Below are 18,460 nucleotides of genomic sequence, written 5' to 3'. Positions count from 1 at the left end.
TTTTTTTTTTTTTTTTTGGTACTGTGGATTGAACTGAAGGGCACTCTACCACTAAGCCACATCCCCAGCCCCTATTTTGTATTTTATTTACAGACAGCATCTCACTGAGTTGTTTAGTGCCTCACTTTTGCTGAGGCTGGCTTTGAACTCACGATCCTCCTGCCTTAGCCTCCCAAGATGCTGGGATTACAGGTGTGCACCACCATGCCCAGCTTAGAATCCAGTTTTTGAAGCTATAGTAATATGTAAAAGGGAAGAAAAGTGACACAGGGAACAAAAGAATAGCTAATATTATGTGCCTCTCAGTCTCATGACAAATCAGTTGTTTCTCTGCATTATGGTTGTGAAGCATATAATTCTTCCAATGTTTCCAGGGTAGTCTTACACACTCATTACATTAGTTTGAACCATGTGAAATGGCTGAAAGTCATGATTTGGGCATTCAAAAATTATAATTCCATATGCCTCAACTTAAATGCAATGTGCATATAGGGAGCCCTTGACTTCAGAGGCTTCTTAAGCATCCAGCTCATATAAAAGTGTGTACCTCATGGGTGGTTCAAGATCCTGTTTGGAAGCATATAAGATTAAAGAATTCCATGCATCAACCCAACACATCTTTTGGTATTGATATACACAAAGAATCATTAAAGAAGGTATTGAAAAAATCCAAATCAATTTGTTTTTAAAGTTATTAGGTTCTTTTTGGTAAATGTTGGAATTGGCTAAAGGTATGTGAGGTCTAGGTCTTTCTACAATCTAGTTGCTAGATAATAACTAAGTCTTAGGCCAAATTTTGCTATATACACAGACATATATCAACAAGAAATATCTAACATATTCTATCAATTCTATGAGGTCCCATTTCTTTTCCCTTTTAGATCCTACCACAATACCTTAAATGAAAAGTTCATCTGAGGCATATGTAACAGCATGCTAGCAATATTATTCAGCTAACATATGTAGTTAGAGGAAAGAAACCAAGACTCCTTCAAGCTGAACACAGGACCTTTTAAGACTCAAGTCTTGACCACCATTTCTAAGAGTACAAAATACCAGGCTTTAGATTTGTACACTGTAATCAGGCCAAACTTTACTGTCATTCCGAGAGCAAACTCACATATAAACAACATGATTTAACCATTGAAAAGTCATTTCTGAAATCCATGCACTAATTATAACAAAAGCACTAATTCATCTGTGAAACTCCATTTCTTAAATCTATTATGCTTTGATGTGGGCTGAAGTGAGAGAGCTGAATGTTTTTACGATAGCCACCTTTGGAATGTGGTTCTGTTGTTACATTATGTGTCCTACTCAGTTATTCACTCCTAGAGTCTAGATTATAGCTGTCACATAGAATACACACTGTACTGTCTGTTAATGGGTTGTAAAGCAATCACCATAACAAAAAAATTATGTGTTTAAAACTGTATTTCATACTTAAGGAGTTTTATCTACCTGCCCTTTCCCCCATTAAATGTTGATTATTAGTTATAGTTATTTCCATGTTCTTCCATATGGGACAGAAGTATAATCAGGTATAAATAGGCTCCATAAACTCAAAGGGAAATTTTGTGGTTGTAACAACTGTAAATGTGAACACTGCTGATATCCTTGCTGATAAAATTGAGGCACTAGTAATAGGAAAGATAGTCATCTTTTGAATACTTCAGTTTTGATGGTTCCACATGATTGTGTATTTAATTAGTCAAATTAGATCATTTATTAATTCCATATTAGTTTGATTCATGTGGGTAAGGTACTGCCTCTAGTTCAAAAATATCACATTAGAATACCATGCCTTTATATCAATTGGCATAATTGCTAGTAATTTGATGTAATTCTTAGTAATGCTGCCATCTGTCATTTCATGTGGGATTCTTTTTATAAATAGTTAGAAACTGTAAAACCCCTTCAAAGAAAATTTTGTCTTTTACCTTCCTTTGTAGGATAACCTATTAGGTCATTTCTCTATATTTCATTTTCTTTCCAAAGCATAAAATTATTAAGCAAGTGAAATGAATATACAATCTAAAATTTGCCTTTTAAGAGGGCTGGGGTTGTGGCTCAATGGTAGAGCACTTGCCTAGCACATGTGAGGCCCTGGGTTTGATTCCTTAGCACTGCATATAAATAAATAAAATAAAGGTCTATTTACAACTAAAAAAAATACTAAAAGAAAAAGAAAACTATACTGAGACCCAGCAGCTTCGGAGGCTGAGGCAGAAGGATTGCAAGTTCAAAGCCACCCTCAGCAACTTAGCAAAACCCTAAGCAACTTAATGAGACTCTGTCTCAAAATAAAAAATAAAAAGGGCTGGAGGTGTGGCTCAGTGATTAAGTGCCTCTGGGTTCAACCCCTGATACCAAAAAAAGAAAAAAACATATAGTGAGGTAGTTAGTAGCACACCAAGGGAACCATGTTTGTTTTGTTTTTAAAGAATACTGACTTTATTCTCTTTCAAATGATTTATCAGAGGGGAGGGAGGGGAGGGGGCATGGGGACAAGAAAGATGGTGGAATGAGATGGACATTATCACCCTAGGTACATGTATGACTGCACACATTGTAACGCTACATCGTGTACAACCAGAGAAATGAAAAGCTGTGCTGTAATTGTGTACAATGAATCAAAATGCATTCTGCTGTCATATATACCTAATTAGAATAAATAAATTAATTAATTTAAAAAGACTACTGACTTTATAGACATACATTATTTCTTTTGTCTTTTCTAGAAACCGATTCCTGGCATATTATCCACACTTAGTTCAGGAAACCTGCCTGTAATCATCTGGCATTTTATTGTATGACTCTGGTAGCAGAAAGATATTTTTCAGAAAGTCTTAGGTAATGATCACAACCACCATATTGTCTTTGTAAGAACACTTTGGTTATTAAAGATATTAATAAAAATTGTTTCTTCTCTCAAGTCCAACTCTGTACTCTCATGAACTCAATCCCGAAACTTCAAATTATTTTTTAAACACCTGAGTTCTAGAATGGCCTCAGCTCCCTAATTCCTTGTAAATACAAGACTGTATGCCATCCTAACTAAACTATAAGTTAGTGACAACCTGGTTGGGCATATGAGCACCACCATACAATAAATTCTAGATTATAAACATACCAACCATGAAAAAATCAACCTTAATTTCATAAATAGATTACAGTGGTGAAATAAAATTGGGAAATATTCTGTTTTCTATCATCCTAAGTAAAGATAGGAAGATGGTTCAAGTAGTCTGTTTTATTTTGCATAATTTTATTTTTACTAAGTGAAATATCACTTCAGATTGTGAGATTTTGTTTTCCTAGGGAAAGTTATTTCCATCAGTCTATGATAAAGGGATGAGATATATTTTTAAATATAATATATATTGGGGATTGAACACAGGGGTACTCTATCACTGAGCTACATCCCCAGCCCTTTTTTAAAATATTATTTTTAGACAGGTTCTCACTAAGTTGCTGTTGCTGGTCTTGAACTTGTGATCATCTCAGCCTCCCTAGTCACTGGGATTACAGGTGTACTTCACTGTGCCTGGCTACATTGGTCTATAATAAGAAGTACTTATTTTAACAGGGGAAAAAACTTGAAGGCATTGTATGCAGGCACAATTGATGAATATAAGATTTAAAAAAAAAATAAATCCAAGTGCAGAATTGGATGGGGAGGCTGCTTTGTCAGTTTTCTATGTGAGTTAGTATGTTGGTTTGGGGGATGTTTATTGCTTGGCTGGAAAATAGTATATTCATATCCCCAAAGAATTTGGGTATGATACACTATTCCCTCTTTGCAAAATTCTTTCCAATGATGGAACCCTTCATTAGGACAACTGAAAGCACTTAAGAAATCACATCCAATACCTTGCTTCACAAAGGAGGAAAAGGCCCACATAAATTAAGCAACAAATATTAGAATCATGCAGCCAGTTTAATGTCAGAAAGGGAACAGGAATCACATTTCCTGACACAAATTCAGGACCTTCTGCCCATATCACTCTTTTGTTCTATAGTTTCACAGGCCTCCGTGCAAGGGTTGGTGAAAGTGGTGAATGGATATTGGCTCTTTTAGACTTGAACAATATATCAACAAAGGGCACCTTTCATGTGACAAACAGAAAGCTTGAATAAGCAGATAGCTTTGCATGTTCTGCAGTCTTGTATGGGAAAATCACAACTAAACAAGATAGTAGAGATTTATTCAGAAAAGAAAAATCAGTTGTCTGGTTAGTTTGTGGACTTATTACAGATTCAGTCTGCGGTACACCAACATTTACATAGTATTGTCTGGGACCAAATTTTCCATTTGAATAAATATATTTGGCAGATTGCCTCCCTTTTTTAATGTGTTAAAATCTTTTGGGCTGAGGGTGTAGCTCAGTGGTAGAGTGCTTGCCTAGCATGTGCAAGGCCCTGGGTTTGAGTCCTAGCACTGCAAAAAAAATTAAAAAACAAATTTTTAAAGTACTATTTTTAAATAATTTTTATTTATTTTTATTGTTTAATTTTCGGTGGACACAACATCTTTGTGTGTATGTGGTGCTGAGGATCGAACCCGGGCCGCACGCATGCCAGGCGAGCGTGCTACCGCTTGAGCCACATCCCCAGCCCATAAAGTACTATTTTTATAGAAATAGTTCTAAATTAGATAATATAATTTAGTGCCTCTGTAAACATTATCTTGAACATCATATGGTCTTTTACTGGTGACTCAGTTCGCCATGATAAACATAATCATTGATGTCTACTTCTTTGGAAGCTGTCAGCATGAGAGGAATTAGATCCTTCTCTAAATATCCCTCCAAGGGCCTTCTGTCTTTCTTTTCCTTTGCCTTTGGATTAATTAGCTTTCACTTCTTATTTCTGTCAGTATATTGATCTAATTCAGCCTACACTGACCCTTCTACTTTTCAGTTTTAATGTTCAGTGAGGCTTTGTAGTCTCACAGCCAGGCTGGTGGACATGGATAGAGGAAACTGACCCTTGATTTGTTTAAGGAGGCTGGGGCTCCCCTGAAGGTAAAGCATAACATGATTATAATACATGACCTTGGTCAGCTCTTTGTCTCTGAGTTTATGAGAATGGATTTATTTGAGTGACTTATGCAAAAATGAGGTATTACCATCATTAAGATCCACAATGATTATGTAAAATATTGAATAGCCACATGAACTATCATCCTAAAATTCAACAGAACATAATTTAACCAGTATATTTTTGTAACTACCCATGATTCTCTAAACTTGTATATCTGTCACATATGTAATATTCTTTTCTTAACCTATCCTTTCTAAAAGTTTTTTTTTTGTGACTTATTGTTAAAATTCCAATGATGATAGGTTATCTATCAAAATGCATTTGACAAAAAGGAAGTAAAAGCAAGCATACAAATTATAGCCAAGGATGTTTCTTTATGAGTTTGTTACAAATACCAGGTCCTTATAAATAAGGAATAGAAACAGTCCTTAATTTACATTCAGGAGAATCTCTGGAATTTTAAAATCTGATGACAGCCCCCCAAATATTTATGACTCATCAAAATATACGTAGCAACAATACCACATTGGATAATTGAAAAGACTTAGAAGATTCTACAGGGTATATTCTCATTGTCTTTAATAATAGCAAAGGTAAGGTACACAGGGGAAAGATGGCTCCCAAGGCCATTTTTAGTCACATAGAACACATTTGTCTTCTAATTGTGAACAACCAAGATATGTGCAAGGCTCTCATGATTCTTTGATATCCCACTAGTTATATGGCTGAAACTAGGCTGTATAATCAATTAAATCAAGTGCAAAACATTAGTCTATACATTTTCATTAAACAAGTTAGAAAAGTTAATACAGAGTTCCTATAAAGGAGTTTCAGACTTTAAACTGAGCTTTGTAAAGCTAGTATATTTTATCCCAGATTTGACCCAGGGAACCAAACTCCCAGGTATTCCTGAAGTTAAGCAGAAAGGCAGATAGACTCATTGCAGGCTAACCCAGTCTGTGCTCATTTATTCTGATTTTTCTAAGTACAATTTTTTTTTCTACTGAGAATTAAACTCAGGGGCACTTTACCTCCAAGCTACATCCCCAGTCCTTTTTTATTTTTTACTTTGAGACAGTGTCTCAATAAGTTGCTGAGATTAGCCTTGAACTTGCAATCTTCCTGCTTTAGCCTCTGTGTCACTGAGATTACACGTATGCACCACCATGACTGCTCTAAGTGCAATTTTATTATCAGTTTGGTAAATCTTTTTTTTTTCTTTTCATGCAATAACTGCCACAAGTCATAATACTATTTATTGAACATCCATCCTTTGCTAATTTCTGAGCAAAGCAGTCTATGTACATTACTTCATTTATAACTGAGATTAGTTCTATTCAAAGAAACTTTTATTAGTACATTATAGTATACATCATATTGGGATTTGTTTTGACATAATTATACAGGCATGAAATATAATTTCCTCCAATTCAATCCCCAGTACTTCCCTTTTCCTATTCCTCCTCCTTGTACTGCTATTCAAATTTATAGATCCCAAAATGATACTTAGGTTTTTGCTTTCCTCGATAGCTTTTGCTCAGGGAATACTTTTACTTACTTTCTAACTAATTTGGGATATCAATGAGATCACATTTGTTTTTCAAATCAAACAATCACAAGCTCCCCATGATGTGTTTTAGACAGCTTTTGGGTTGCTGTGACCAAGACATTGGACAAGAACAACTTAGAGGAGAAAAAAGCTTATTTGGGGCTCATTGTTTCAAAGTTTCAGTCCATAGATAGCAGAGTCCATTGCTCTGGGTCCAAGGTGAGGCAAAATATCATGGTGGAAGGGCCCTACAGAAGGAAGCTGCTCAGCATCTGATGGAGTCAGGAAGCAGAGAGAGAGAGTGGGAAGAGGATGCAGGGAAGATGCACCCTTCCAGGGTACACCCCCATGGACCACCTCCTCATGCTATACCTCATCTGCTTACAGCTACCATCCAGACATTCCATTCAAATTAGAATGCACTGCTTGGGTTATAGCTCCCATAATATAATCATTTACCTCTGAATATTCCTGCATTAACAGGAGCTTTGGGGGAATACCACACATCCAAAGCATAACAGCAAGAGTGTTTTTCTTCCTTTCCCAGTCAACCCTGTCCCCATAGGAAATTCAAGAACTGCAGAATTGCACATTAGGTCTAGAGGGATAGGCCTTGATTCTTGGATTGAAGAAAGGATACTGGAATGCTAGTTTCATTTGTAGAAAGTCCCTGTTTTCCATTATTCTTGATGTTCTTGCTACTGTCACTGGTGTATAGTCTTACATAAAAAACAGGGCACAAAAATCAGGCTTTCTGGTACTCAGAATAGTTCCAATGTAACTAGAGAAATCACTACAGTAACAACATAGGTTGTCCCAACTAGGCTAGTGGTAAATTACAATGCTAGGAGGACACTGTTCTACCCAGAATTTTACTTTCCTGTGCTTACTTCATTGCATAATAGGCTTGATTTCTCAATATTTCAGCATTTAATGAACCTAATGTTTAAGCTTTCTTATCTCTGGTGTATTATCTTGTTTTGTGTTGCTACAATGAAATTCCTAAGGCAGGCTAATTTTATGAAGAAAAGAAGTTTATTTAGCTTACAGTTTTGGAAGTTGCAAGTCCAAACAACATGGTGGAGGCTCTGGTAAGAGCCCCTCTCTCAACTGTCATCTTATGGCAAATGGCAGTGATGGGGGCATGTGTGATAAGAAGAAATCATATCACCAAATGGGATGACATTAGAGATTCTGGAGTTCCACAGTCCCTTCTAAGGACATGTCCCAGTGACAAGGACTTCTCACTAGATTCCACCTCTTAAAGGTCCACCACCACACTGAGGAACACAGCTATCAGGTGAAAGAAAGACCTAATAGTTACATTTATTAAGTAATTAGGTCCAAACAGTTTAATCATTTTTATCCTGACAGCATAGTAGCTGTTTGAAAGAGTAATATGCATAAATTGGAAGAAAACAATATTTTATCTTCATCTTAAATAACATGGCAATATACTAATAGAAGGTATGCACATGTTGGGCCCTGCTGGCTTCTCAAATCTTGGAATCAGATTGGATACTGCCACCCCCATTTTTTGTTCCATGCTGATTTTTCACATGGCACTTGTATTTTTTTTTTTTTTAATCACAGCTGAAAATCCAGCTTTGCAAGGGAAAGGAATGTAGATCTATCTAATGATAAAACTGTGAAGTACCTCAAGCTCTAGTTTCTGTGGTGTCTGACAGATGTTGACTATCACTGCTTTCCTTCAAAAATCACTGGATCTCCTTCAAAAATGTAAAATATACTGTATATCCTCTGTTATTACCCCCAAGGGCTTTGCTACACACTTTGGGAACCAAGGTGCTAGTTTCTTGCCAAAGCAAAAAGCATCTGACTACTCCCTCTTCCCAGAACAGTAGATGCCTAGCTATTTTACATCTAAGTAACTACTGAAAGAAACTAAATCATTCTTACAGAACAACAAAACTGTGTGCTCTTTGGGAAGTACAAATAGAAGTATTCTATAAATTTTCAAAGGTAGTTTCTCTTAGCATTTGAATATCCCTTTTTTTTTAGCTATCTCCTAGAAACTTGGCTACAAATATATTTTACACAATATACAAATACCTTTGACAACAATATTTTAAAATTTCAGTACTGCTTCATAATTAGAGGTATGTTCATGGCTTACAAGATTCTTTTCATTCAGTCTCCAAGTCTTTCCCATTCTGCCTTTTCATTAATCCTATTCTGTACCAAGTTCTTTACTAGATGTTACAAAAGAAAGAGTTTGAGTCAAAATACTAATAATACATGGTTCCTGTCCTCAAGAAGTTTATAACCTTAAGGGGAAACCAGAGTCATAATAAAAATCATAATAAAATTTGCTTAATAGCTATAGTCCTTAGCTTGTCTGTCTAATGAAGTAGGAAGTCAAGTCTGGGGAAGGTTTTAGAGGATGTTACACTGGAATAGGAGTTCACTGGGCAGAAGAAATATCAGGTGCAAAATTATAGAGGCACAAAACAGCCAATTTATAGAATGGTTAAGATTTAGTTTAGCTGATAATCAGATGTATGGTAGGTTAAGCAACAAAGAAATCACTCAATATTCATATCTTTCATGTCCTTTTCTAATGAATGATCTCATTATTTCTTTTCTTTCTTTCTTTCTTTTTTTTTTTGGTACCAGGGATTGAAGTCGGGGGCACTCAACCACTGAGCCACACCCTCAGCTCTTTTTTGTATTTTATTTAGAGACGGGTCTCACTGAGTTGCTTAGCGCCTTGCTAAGTTGCCAAGGCTGGCTTTGAACTCGTGATCATCCTGCCTCAGCCTCCTGTACTGTGGTGATTGTGGGTGTGCACCACTTCACCTGGCTCATTATTTCTTAGCCTGGTCTATTGTAAGCAGTCTTTTCCTGGCCTTTACCCATCATTCTATTCCCCAATCTGTTGTGTGTATATACACTGTTTTCTAGGTTACTCCCCACTGCCCACCACCCCGCCTGCCCCGACTATTGACCCAAAACGTTGATTAGCTACTAAATAGTTCAAAATGTGTAAGCCTAACATTAAGTGCCTCCATGACCTGGAAATTGGCCAGTTTCCAGTTGCATTTCCCAGCTATTTTGAATCTTCTACTCTGGCCCTACTAACCAGCTCATTGTGCCTCATTTGTGTCCCTTTGCTCAGTTCCAAGCCATTTCTCATTGTTTTGTTTTCCTAGGCTATCTTTTCTTGCCAGCTTTGCACATTCCAATCCTGCCACTCTTTGAAAAACCAGCTCAAGTACACTTTTCAGGGGCCCTTCCCCAGGTGCTTCCCCTCACTTCTAAACGCACATGCATCCAGTGGAAATAGACCTCAAAGAATATCAAGTTCAGTCTTACAGCAGAGTTTTTTATGTATCTTTTATCTTTGTTACCTCTTGCATTGAAGAACCTTGGAGCAGAGATCATCCGCTACTCATCTTTGTGACTTGTCATATTCTCATTGCATATAGTAAATATGTCCTAAGAAAAATAATTTTGTTCACTTAAAATAAAAATGTAACCATTAAATACTGGCTCCTTCAATGATATTGGGCCCAAGATAAGAGACCCAATTAGATAATTAGAGTAAAGGTTTTTCCAAATAGGCTGTTAATTTTTAGGCCCTATCCTCTGCTGTTTTTCAGCAAATTTATGGACATGATCTCACTTAGCTAAATATTGTTTACATTAAAATGTCAATTTTAGTAACCTTTAGTGCATTAAATATAAAATGGATGGGACAATCAATTATTTTGGCTTAAGTCAGTAATTTAGGGAGTAAATTGAGTAGCCCTCTTATTTCATTTGTTTCCATTGTTTTCTTTTGAAGAGAAAGCACGAGAGCTTATTTATTAACCACTATGAAAAAGTGGTTATTATTCTTTAATGAACATATTTGTGAGTTTATCAGTCTTAGATTTGAAATATTTTCTGTAATTTCAACTGAATCTGCAAAAAAGGTTTAGGTTTTTCTTTATTTCCTATTAAAGGAAAACTACATGTTCTAAGTAGTATCTCAAGGCACATTTACATTGTATACATTTGTCACATCATGTAATCTATGGTTAAGACATGCATGTGATTCTTGACGACAGCTGTGGGTTAACTCACACAATTTAAGAAGAAGGAAGTGTAGAGGGAAGTGTTCAACTAAAGTGTCAAACATCATTGCTTTAGTTTTGATTCCCCACCCCCTTTGGTGCTGAGGATTAAACCCAGGGCCTGACAAGTGCTAAGTACTATCACTGACCTACACTCCCAGCCCCTAGTTTTGAATTTTGAAGTCCTAATCCTAGCCCTTCCAGCCTGGAAATTGCCCATTGTTTTTGAAAGGAGATGATCTGATCTCATCCTATAAGTCAAAACTATCACCTTCTCCTTTATTTCAATGTTTCCACATTGAAAAAAAAAAAATCTAATTCTGGTGTTATCATGTAAGGTTCATTAGATTTCCAGATTACTTTGAAAAGGACTGGCAAATGCTCTGCCACTAATTCCTGTTCTTTAGTACCTGTTGGCCATAACTAATCTATAGTAATGTCTTTCTTTCTTACTGGTCAGATTTTTACTCCAAGTAATATCTTTTAATTGACTGTATTTGGCAAGTGAGATAAGATATATTCACCAGCTTAGTCCATCTAGAGTTCTCAGTATTATATTACATTGCCTCTTGGTACAAGAAATACATAGGAGATGTTTATGGAATGCTCTTGGTAATTTGATTAGGCTGGGATTAGAAGATCTTGTGTCCTGCTTCATTACCTCCCAGTTACTTATCCTTCTGAATTATTCTGTTTGGTTAGAGTTAACTGTTTTCCTTAACTCTTATTTTCCATTTAGCTAGCATGCAAGAAAAAATATTTTCTCTTTGTAAGTTTTCCTCCTAAAATCTCAAAGTACATTATTATGATGATGATGATTAAAGATTTAAATGCTGGTGTATTATTACGAAGGAACATTAGAATTTCTGCCAAATACAGAAGACATTATCTCATATCTTGTCTTCTTTTTTATTTTATTGGTTATTTTTAGTTACACGACAGTAGAATCCATTTTGACATAATTATAAAATCATGGAATATGTCTTGTTCTAATTCAGTCCCCAGTACTTCTCCTTCCCCTCCCCTCCCCTGACCCCCAACCCTTTCCCTCTACTTTGCTGATCTTTCTGCCTTCAAAAGACATTATTGCTGATTTTTTTGTTTTTTCCACAGGAAAACTGATTGAAAACCCAGAGATAGCTTAAAACTGCACTAGCATATGTACTTTGTTTAAAAACAAGGAAGTTTATGGGTTTGATCAACTTTGCACTTGTCAGACCATATACAGATTATTGTACTTAACATAGGACACTATATTTTTTGAGAGAAAGATGGTGCAGATATTCACTTTATATGACAAACAGATGAAGAAAAAAGACCTGTTTACCTTGGAAAAGAGAAGCCCCAAGGGAAAGCAGTTACTGCCTTTCTTCATGTGCTAGTTGGAAGAGACTTAGGTTGTTTTAGAGTCAATTTAGACTAATGGCTAAGAAGTTCTAATTCAGTGAAATGTCTCTTGAAAAAGACCACCATAGTCAAAAAAAATATGACAAATGCATATACCATGCTCCCTTTCAGGGGATGTGCAAGTATATATTAAATATATATTAAGGGCCCTAAAAACATCATGTAGTAAGATTTCTCTTTAAATTTGTTAATCAACGCATTCCATAAACAACTTCCTCAGAACTAGTTTTCTAAGGAGTTGGCATTAGAGTAGTAATTTTCAAATTGTGATAATGAGAATGGTAACATCAACATTACCTGGGAACTGATTACAAATGTAATTTCTTGACCCTGGCCCAGACCATTGGAATTAGAAACTGCTGGTAAGTCCCAGCAATCTGTGTAATAATGAGTCCTAGGAGATTCTGATGTTGCTAAAAATGTGAAAAGCACTTCTAGTAAATTCTGTTGTTATTCTCCAACTCAACAGTGCCCTTTTGGTTTCTTCATAGCATTTTCCATAATTTGTATTTTTAAAATTATTTTTCTACTGATTTTATACAACTCAATTCATTTTATAGATGGTTTCCCATACAAGGTGTAAAATAAAAGAAATACTTACTGAAGGCCAACCATGGTTTTTACCCTAGTGTAAGTACCATCTAGCTGGTATTAATTTGGATACTTTAAAAAAATCCTAAATAATTAATCTGTATCTTCTATAAACTGAAATATACATTTAAATAATGAGGTAAAACATAATTCACTGTCATTGTCATCTTTTAAAAATACTTGAGGGACTAGGGTTGTGGCTCAGTGGTAGAGTGCTTGTCTAGCATGTGTGAGGCATTGGGTTCAATTCTCAGCACCACATTTAAAAAAATGAATAAATAAAATAAATGTGCTGTGTCCATCTACAACTAAAAATTTAAAAAAAAAAAATACTTGAAATTTGGAAAATGGAGAACTTTCACTTATCATCTTAAAATATCTGTTTTGAGCCGGGCATGGTGGCACATGCCTGCAATCCCAGCAACTTGGAGCCTGAGGCAAGAGAATGGCAAGTTCAAGGCCAGCCTCAGCAATTTAGTGAGACCCTCAGCAGCTTAGCAAGACCTTCTCTCAACATAAAATAAATAAATAAAAAGGACTGGAGATGTAGCTCAGTGGTAAAGCACCCCTGGATTCAATCCCTGATACCCCCCCAAATCTGTTTCATGCCTTCTCCCATATTATAAATTCATAAAATTAGGAAATTTTCTAATCTTTGACATTAACAGATTAAATTCTGGTGGTATTAAATTTATGTCTCCAACAAGCAAGACACTTTTAGAAAAACATTGTTAAAGTACAGCTTAAATTGTATTAGTGTATAAAAATAAAAAGAATGCACCATAAGTGTACATGTAACTATTGCCTAATTTATTATACTGGGCGTCATAAACGTGTTTTGAATGTTTATATGAAATGCCTCTAAAAGTTATGCAAAATAATTTCCTTTTCCTTAAGAAGAACAGTAAAATGAGTTTGGGGTGTGTTAAAGTGTCACCACACTATACTTAAGTGCATTTAGAACAAAATTACTATTAGTGTTTCCTTGGAAGGAATTATAGCCAAATTTATCTTAACTTCTTGTTATTGTTTTGTCACTTCTTTTGAAGTCAGGGTTCTCTGGGTAAATATTATTAGGTCAATTGCAGGTCTATTTCTTCTTAGTTAGATGGACAAATACTGAAAGACTTCTACAGTCTGAATTTAGATTTGGTTGCTGTTGTCCAACAGCCGAATGCCTTGGGGTATCCACTTACGGTAATGAATATAAGTAGTGGTATCATTATTACTATATTTAAACACTCATGCTCGGCAGGAATGTGCTAAAGTTTGAATATAACATGGTAAATTATGTCACTGTTCCTGCCCAGGGCAACTGCTACAGAAAGGACACACTCACATATGAGGAAGCTAGCAGATGCAGTGCTTGTGAGCTAAGTGTTACTTCATTGCTGACTCACACAAAAAGGTTTAGGATGTTGCCTGTGTTATCTGAAGAACATCTGGCAGTTTCCATCTTGTATTGTAATTTACCTTATAGAATTTTCATTCCATTTTTATGCTTATTATTATATCTCTTTTTAGTTTTCCTCACGGGAGAAAGAGCCAATTCAGTATTAAAACGCTACCGAAGAGCTAATGGACTTTTTGAAGAAATAAGACAGGGCAACATTGAACGTGAGTGCAAAGAAGAAGTCTGCACATTCGAAGAAGCCAGGGAAGCTTTTGAAAATAATGAGAAAACTGTAAGTATACGAGCAATTTTAAATATTCTCACAGATTTGCCTACATTTTGATTTATATTTGAGATCCGAAGTATGTACATTGTTATTAATTAAAAATTAACTTTTTCGAGGAAGCCTGAAAGTGGCATGTAATAACATTCCATGCGTGGGAAAGCTAAGTTCACTTCCGTGTTCACTGGTCTGTTTCCACAGGATTTTGCCAAGAGCAAAGATTCATCAACTTGGCAGGGGAGAAGCATTTAGTTCACCCAAGGCTTTGATCTAGAAAGTTAATATCCTTACCTATTATCAAAGAGAAAGGATGGAGGAAGCTAATGAAAGCTGATAATATTTTTAAATGTTTTACTTCTCCTATTAAAGAAAAGACATATCTAGATTCCCCATCCCCATTCTGTGAGACTACTGCCCTTTACCTCTCTTTATTCTGGACTATGTGTTCTTCAAGGAGAACAGGGATGGGAAATCACAAGGCAGGGGTGTATATTCTGCTTCACAGTTGGAAATCACATTACCAGAGGTAACCATTGTAGAAAGATCTGGTGCCTTGCACCATGAAAATAACACTAGCTGCTAAACAAGTGATGGCTGAGGTGCTGGAGGGATATAGAACACACCTCAGGAGCAGTGGATGCAGAATAGTTTTAAAGAGAGGGATTTTGATCTTTTGTTAGGTAGAGAAAGCCCCAGAAGGAGCTGAAGGGAAGATGCTTAGAGAGACATGATTGCTAGGTTCTAGTATACACAGCAAAAGCACAATTCATTTAGAAATTGATAATCTGTGAAGTTCATTCACTTGGAGTTTATTGTTGTATATAGTATGAGGTAGGGATCTGATTTTTCCACATGACTACCCAGTTTTCCAAACACCATTTAATATAAAGCTCTTCTTCTCCCTAGTGATTTTAGTTAACATTTTATCGTGTACCTAATTTCCATATGTACTTAGTCTATTTGGCAATTCTCTGTTCTGGTCCATTGGGCCATCTCACTGCCCAAATACTAGAACCATACTGTTTTAGTTATAGTGGATATGTAGTATGTTTTAGTGTAAATTAGAACTACTTCTCCTTTGTATTGACTTCTTCAGTGGTTTGTGAGCATTGCATTCCTGATGTTCCATATAACTTTTAATATTAACTTGCCTAGCTCCAGGAAAAAAAAAGTCAGTATTTTTACTAGGACTTCTTTCAGTTTATATCCCTTCCCCTAAAATTTATTTTTACCACAGCCTTTCTGATTTCAGTAAATATTAATTTCATCCATCCATCTCATTGCTGGTGTCCAGAAGTTGCTTCCATCCTCATTCTTCTCTCCTTTTCATATCCCACATTCCATCTGCCAATAGTTGGTTCTATCATGAAATTACATTCAGAATGTAGTCACATTTCAGCCTCTCTACATGTTACCATTATATATCCAAGTCACCACCACCTTCTCATCTGTATGATTTCTTGGCCCTCTTTCCCATAATTGATTCTCAAAACAGCAGGCCATACTTTAAAATCTCTTTTCTGCATTTTCTCATCTCCCTCAGTAAAAGCCAAAGCACTCAGAATCACATATAAGATACTACATAATCATCTCCATCTCAAACTTCCACTGCTCTGTAGTTATTTTTTTTTTTTTTGCCACATCTCTTATGACACTCTACCCTTTATATTCACTTTGCTGTGGCTTGCTTGTGCCTTCACACATACACTCACACACACACACACACACACACACACACACACACACACACACCACAGTTCTACCTCATGGCATCGGCACTTGTGCTTTGCTCTTCCAGATGGATGTATCTGAGCTTGCTGATCTCTGTCAGGTCTTTGCTCAAGTTCACTTTCTCAGTGAGAAAGTATCCTACCTTAAATTGCAACCTGGAGTCCCTTCCATGAATTATTTTTCTTCCCAGCATTTATCACCATCTAACATCCATTTGTTGTATTTGTTAATTGATCACTCTCTCCCCAGGACTCTTAGCTCTATGACAACAGCATTTCTCATCTGTTTTGTTCTTAGCTATGGTCCCTAGCAAAGCTGGCACATAATGGGCACTAAATAAATATTTGATGATGGAATGAACTAATGGATTGGCATATTATGAAGTACATTTAATGCATAGGAAGATGTGATTTAAAACTTTTTCACACATTGACTGAAAGAGGTGGACTTTAAAATGGATTTTTATTATATTGACATTATGTTTGTTCTCTTCTTTATGGTTTAAAGTCTGTAATCCAGGTTTGCTTATGCCATTAAAAGGCCATTTACAATAAAGTGTGTTGAAGGGCTTTTGTCTAAGTGTAATAAAATTGGCAATCTCATCCTTTATTTGCTTTAGAACAACTATTTCAGAATAGTGGGGTTTTTTATGTGCTAAGAAGGATCTAGCATTGGACAACACAGTTTCATCTTAATCTTGACAACGAAGAAAATGCTTGGCTTTTGAGATTTGCTTTCTACTCTTAGACTTCTTATTATGTTTTTTTTTTTTTTTTTTACTAAATTCTATTGCTCGGAACAGGTTTACTTACACATATTTTCATCATCCCCAAATGTTAGACTCTGTGATTTTAAAAGTCCACTTTCAGTAGACTGAAATTTTACTTGAAATTCTATTTATAATTCTTTACCTAATTGGGAACACAAGTATAATTAGACAATGGGAGAAAATGTATTGTGCTTAATGTTCCTCCTTTTCACCAAATAGAAATTAGGTCAGATTTACTCAGACCTTATCTGCTGAATATCACCAGATATAGGACACACAACAGTAAATAACCTGCCACTCACTCGTGGCTTTTGAGATCATCTCATAGAGGCAGCTGACATACACACAAAAGTTCATAAACACTCTGTACATCTTAAATATATAAAATTTTTATTTGTCACTTATACCTCAGTAAAGCTCAAGGAGAAAAAAGCAGTAGTTATCTCTGTAGAGAATTAGATGGATCTGATTTGGTGTCTCAGCTCTGCCATCTACTGACTATATTGCTTTCTTTTATTTATTTTTTTATTGGTTGTTCAAAACATTACAAAGCTCATGACATATCATCTTTCATACATTTGATTAATAAACATTTCACCATTTATTTTTATGTCTTTTGAAGGGGGAAAATTATACCCACAGCCTAGCATAGAGAAAGCATTCAATAAATACATTTTACTCTAGTTTTTAGGTGAATTATAGACACTTTATTTAGGAATCATTACTAATTTCTACCATTGTTATTTTTCTCTCCTGTCTATGGGACCATGAGGGTTCTCTGCATTTTGGAACTTTTTTTTGTACTGGGAATCAAACCCAGGCAGGAGCACTTTACCACTGAGCCACATCCCCAGTCCTTTTTATTTTTATTTATTGTTAATTTTTTTATACTGGGGATTGAACCCAGGGGCACTTTACCACTGAGCCACATTCCCAGCCCTTTTCTTTTTTTATTTTGAGACAAAGTCTCAGTAAGTTGCTTAGGGCCTTGCTAAGTTGCTGAGGCTGGCCTTGAACCTTCAATCCTCATGTCTCAACCTCCTGAACTACTGGAACTTTTAATCTGGAGGTGCCATGAAGAAAATAGTAATAATTGTTTTCTTGGGTTTTGGGTTTTTTGTTTTGTCTTGTGGTTTCAACAATAATTATAAGAAGTGCTCATGTCTGAGGTATTTAAGAATTCATCATTAGTTCCTGGAGATTACTCATTTTACTTGCAGGCAGAAACTCAGATTCTTTGGCACTCTTAGGGATACTCTTGTTTCACTTAGGTTCTCATGATCTGCTGATGACACTTGAGCTAGATTTAGAACTTTAATTCAGGAAGGAAGAAAGGTGGAAGATGAACCTGGGCACAGAAATACAGGGGGAAAACTTGACATATCACTATGGCCATATTTCCCTGCACCATTCCTAGACTCATCCCAGGCCCTCCTGGGTGAGCCAAATAAAATGTTCCCCTTTAGATAGCTGGAGATGGTTTCCTGGGGGCTCTCAAAGGCTTCCTCACTACTTCTTTTGGGAACTCTTGAGAATAAGTTAAATGGACAAAATATGTCATTTTGTGCAATTGGTACTCTGAGTTATTGCAGAGATGAGGAAGATCTCATTT

The 18,460-nt window shown here is 35.9% G+C and overlaps 1 protein-coding gene across 2 annotated transcripts in view; it reads left to right on the top strand.

Annotated features, from left to right (window-relative positions):
• Prrg1 (proline rich and Gla domain 1) overlaps positions 1-18,460 on the top strand; it is a 98,482-nt gene that overhangs the window by 54,622 nt on the left and 25,400 nt on the right. For both annotated transcript variants that reach the window (XM_015488103.2, XM_048796523.1), the window contains one exon: positions 14,197-14,357. In XM_015488103.2, coding sequence (XP_015343589.1) covers positions 14,197-14,357 — 161 coding nt within the window. The remainder of the gene's footprint in view (positions 1-14,196; positions 14,358-18,460) is intronic.

Source organism: Marmota marmota, unplaced genomic scaffold (genome assembly GCF_001458135.2).
Source record: "Marmota marmota marmota unplaced genomic scaffold, marMar, whole genome shotgun sequence".
Taxonomy (NCBI): domain Eukaryota; kingdom Metazoa; phylum Chordata; class Mammalia; order Rodentia; family Sciuridae; genus Marmota; species Marmota marmota.
This window is presented reverse-complemented; position numbering and strand designations above follow the sequence as displayed.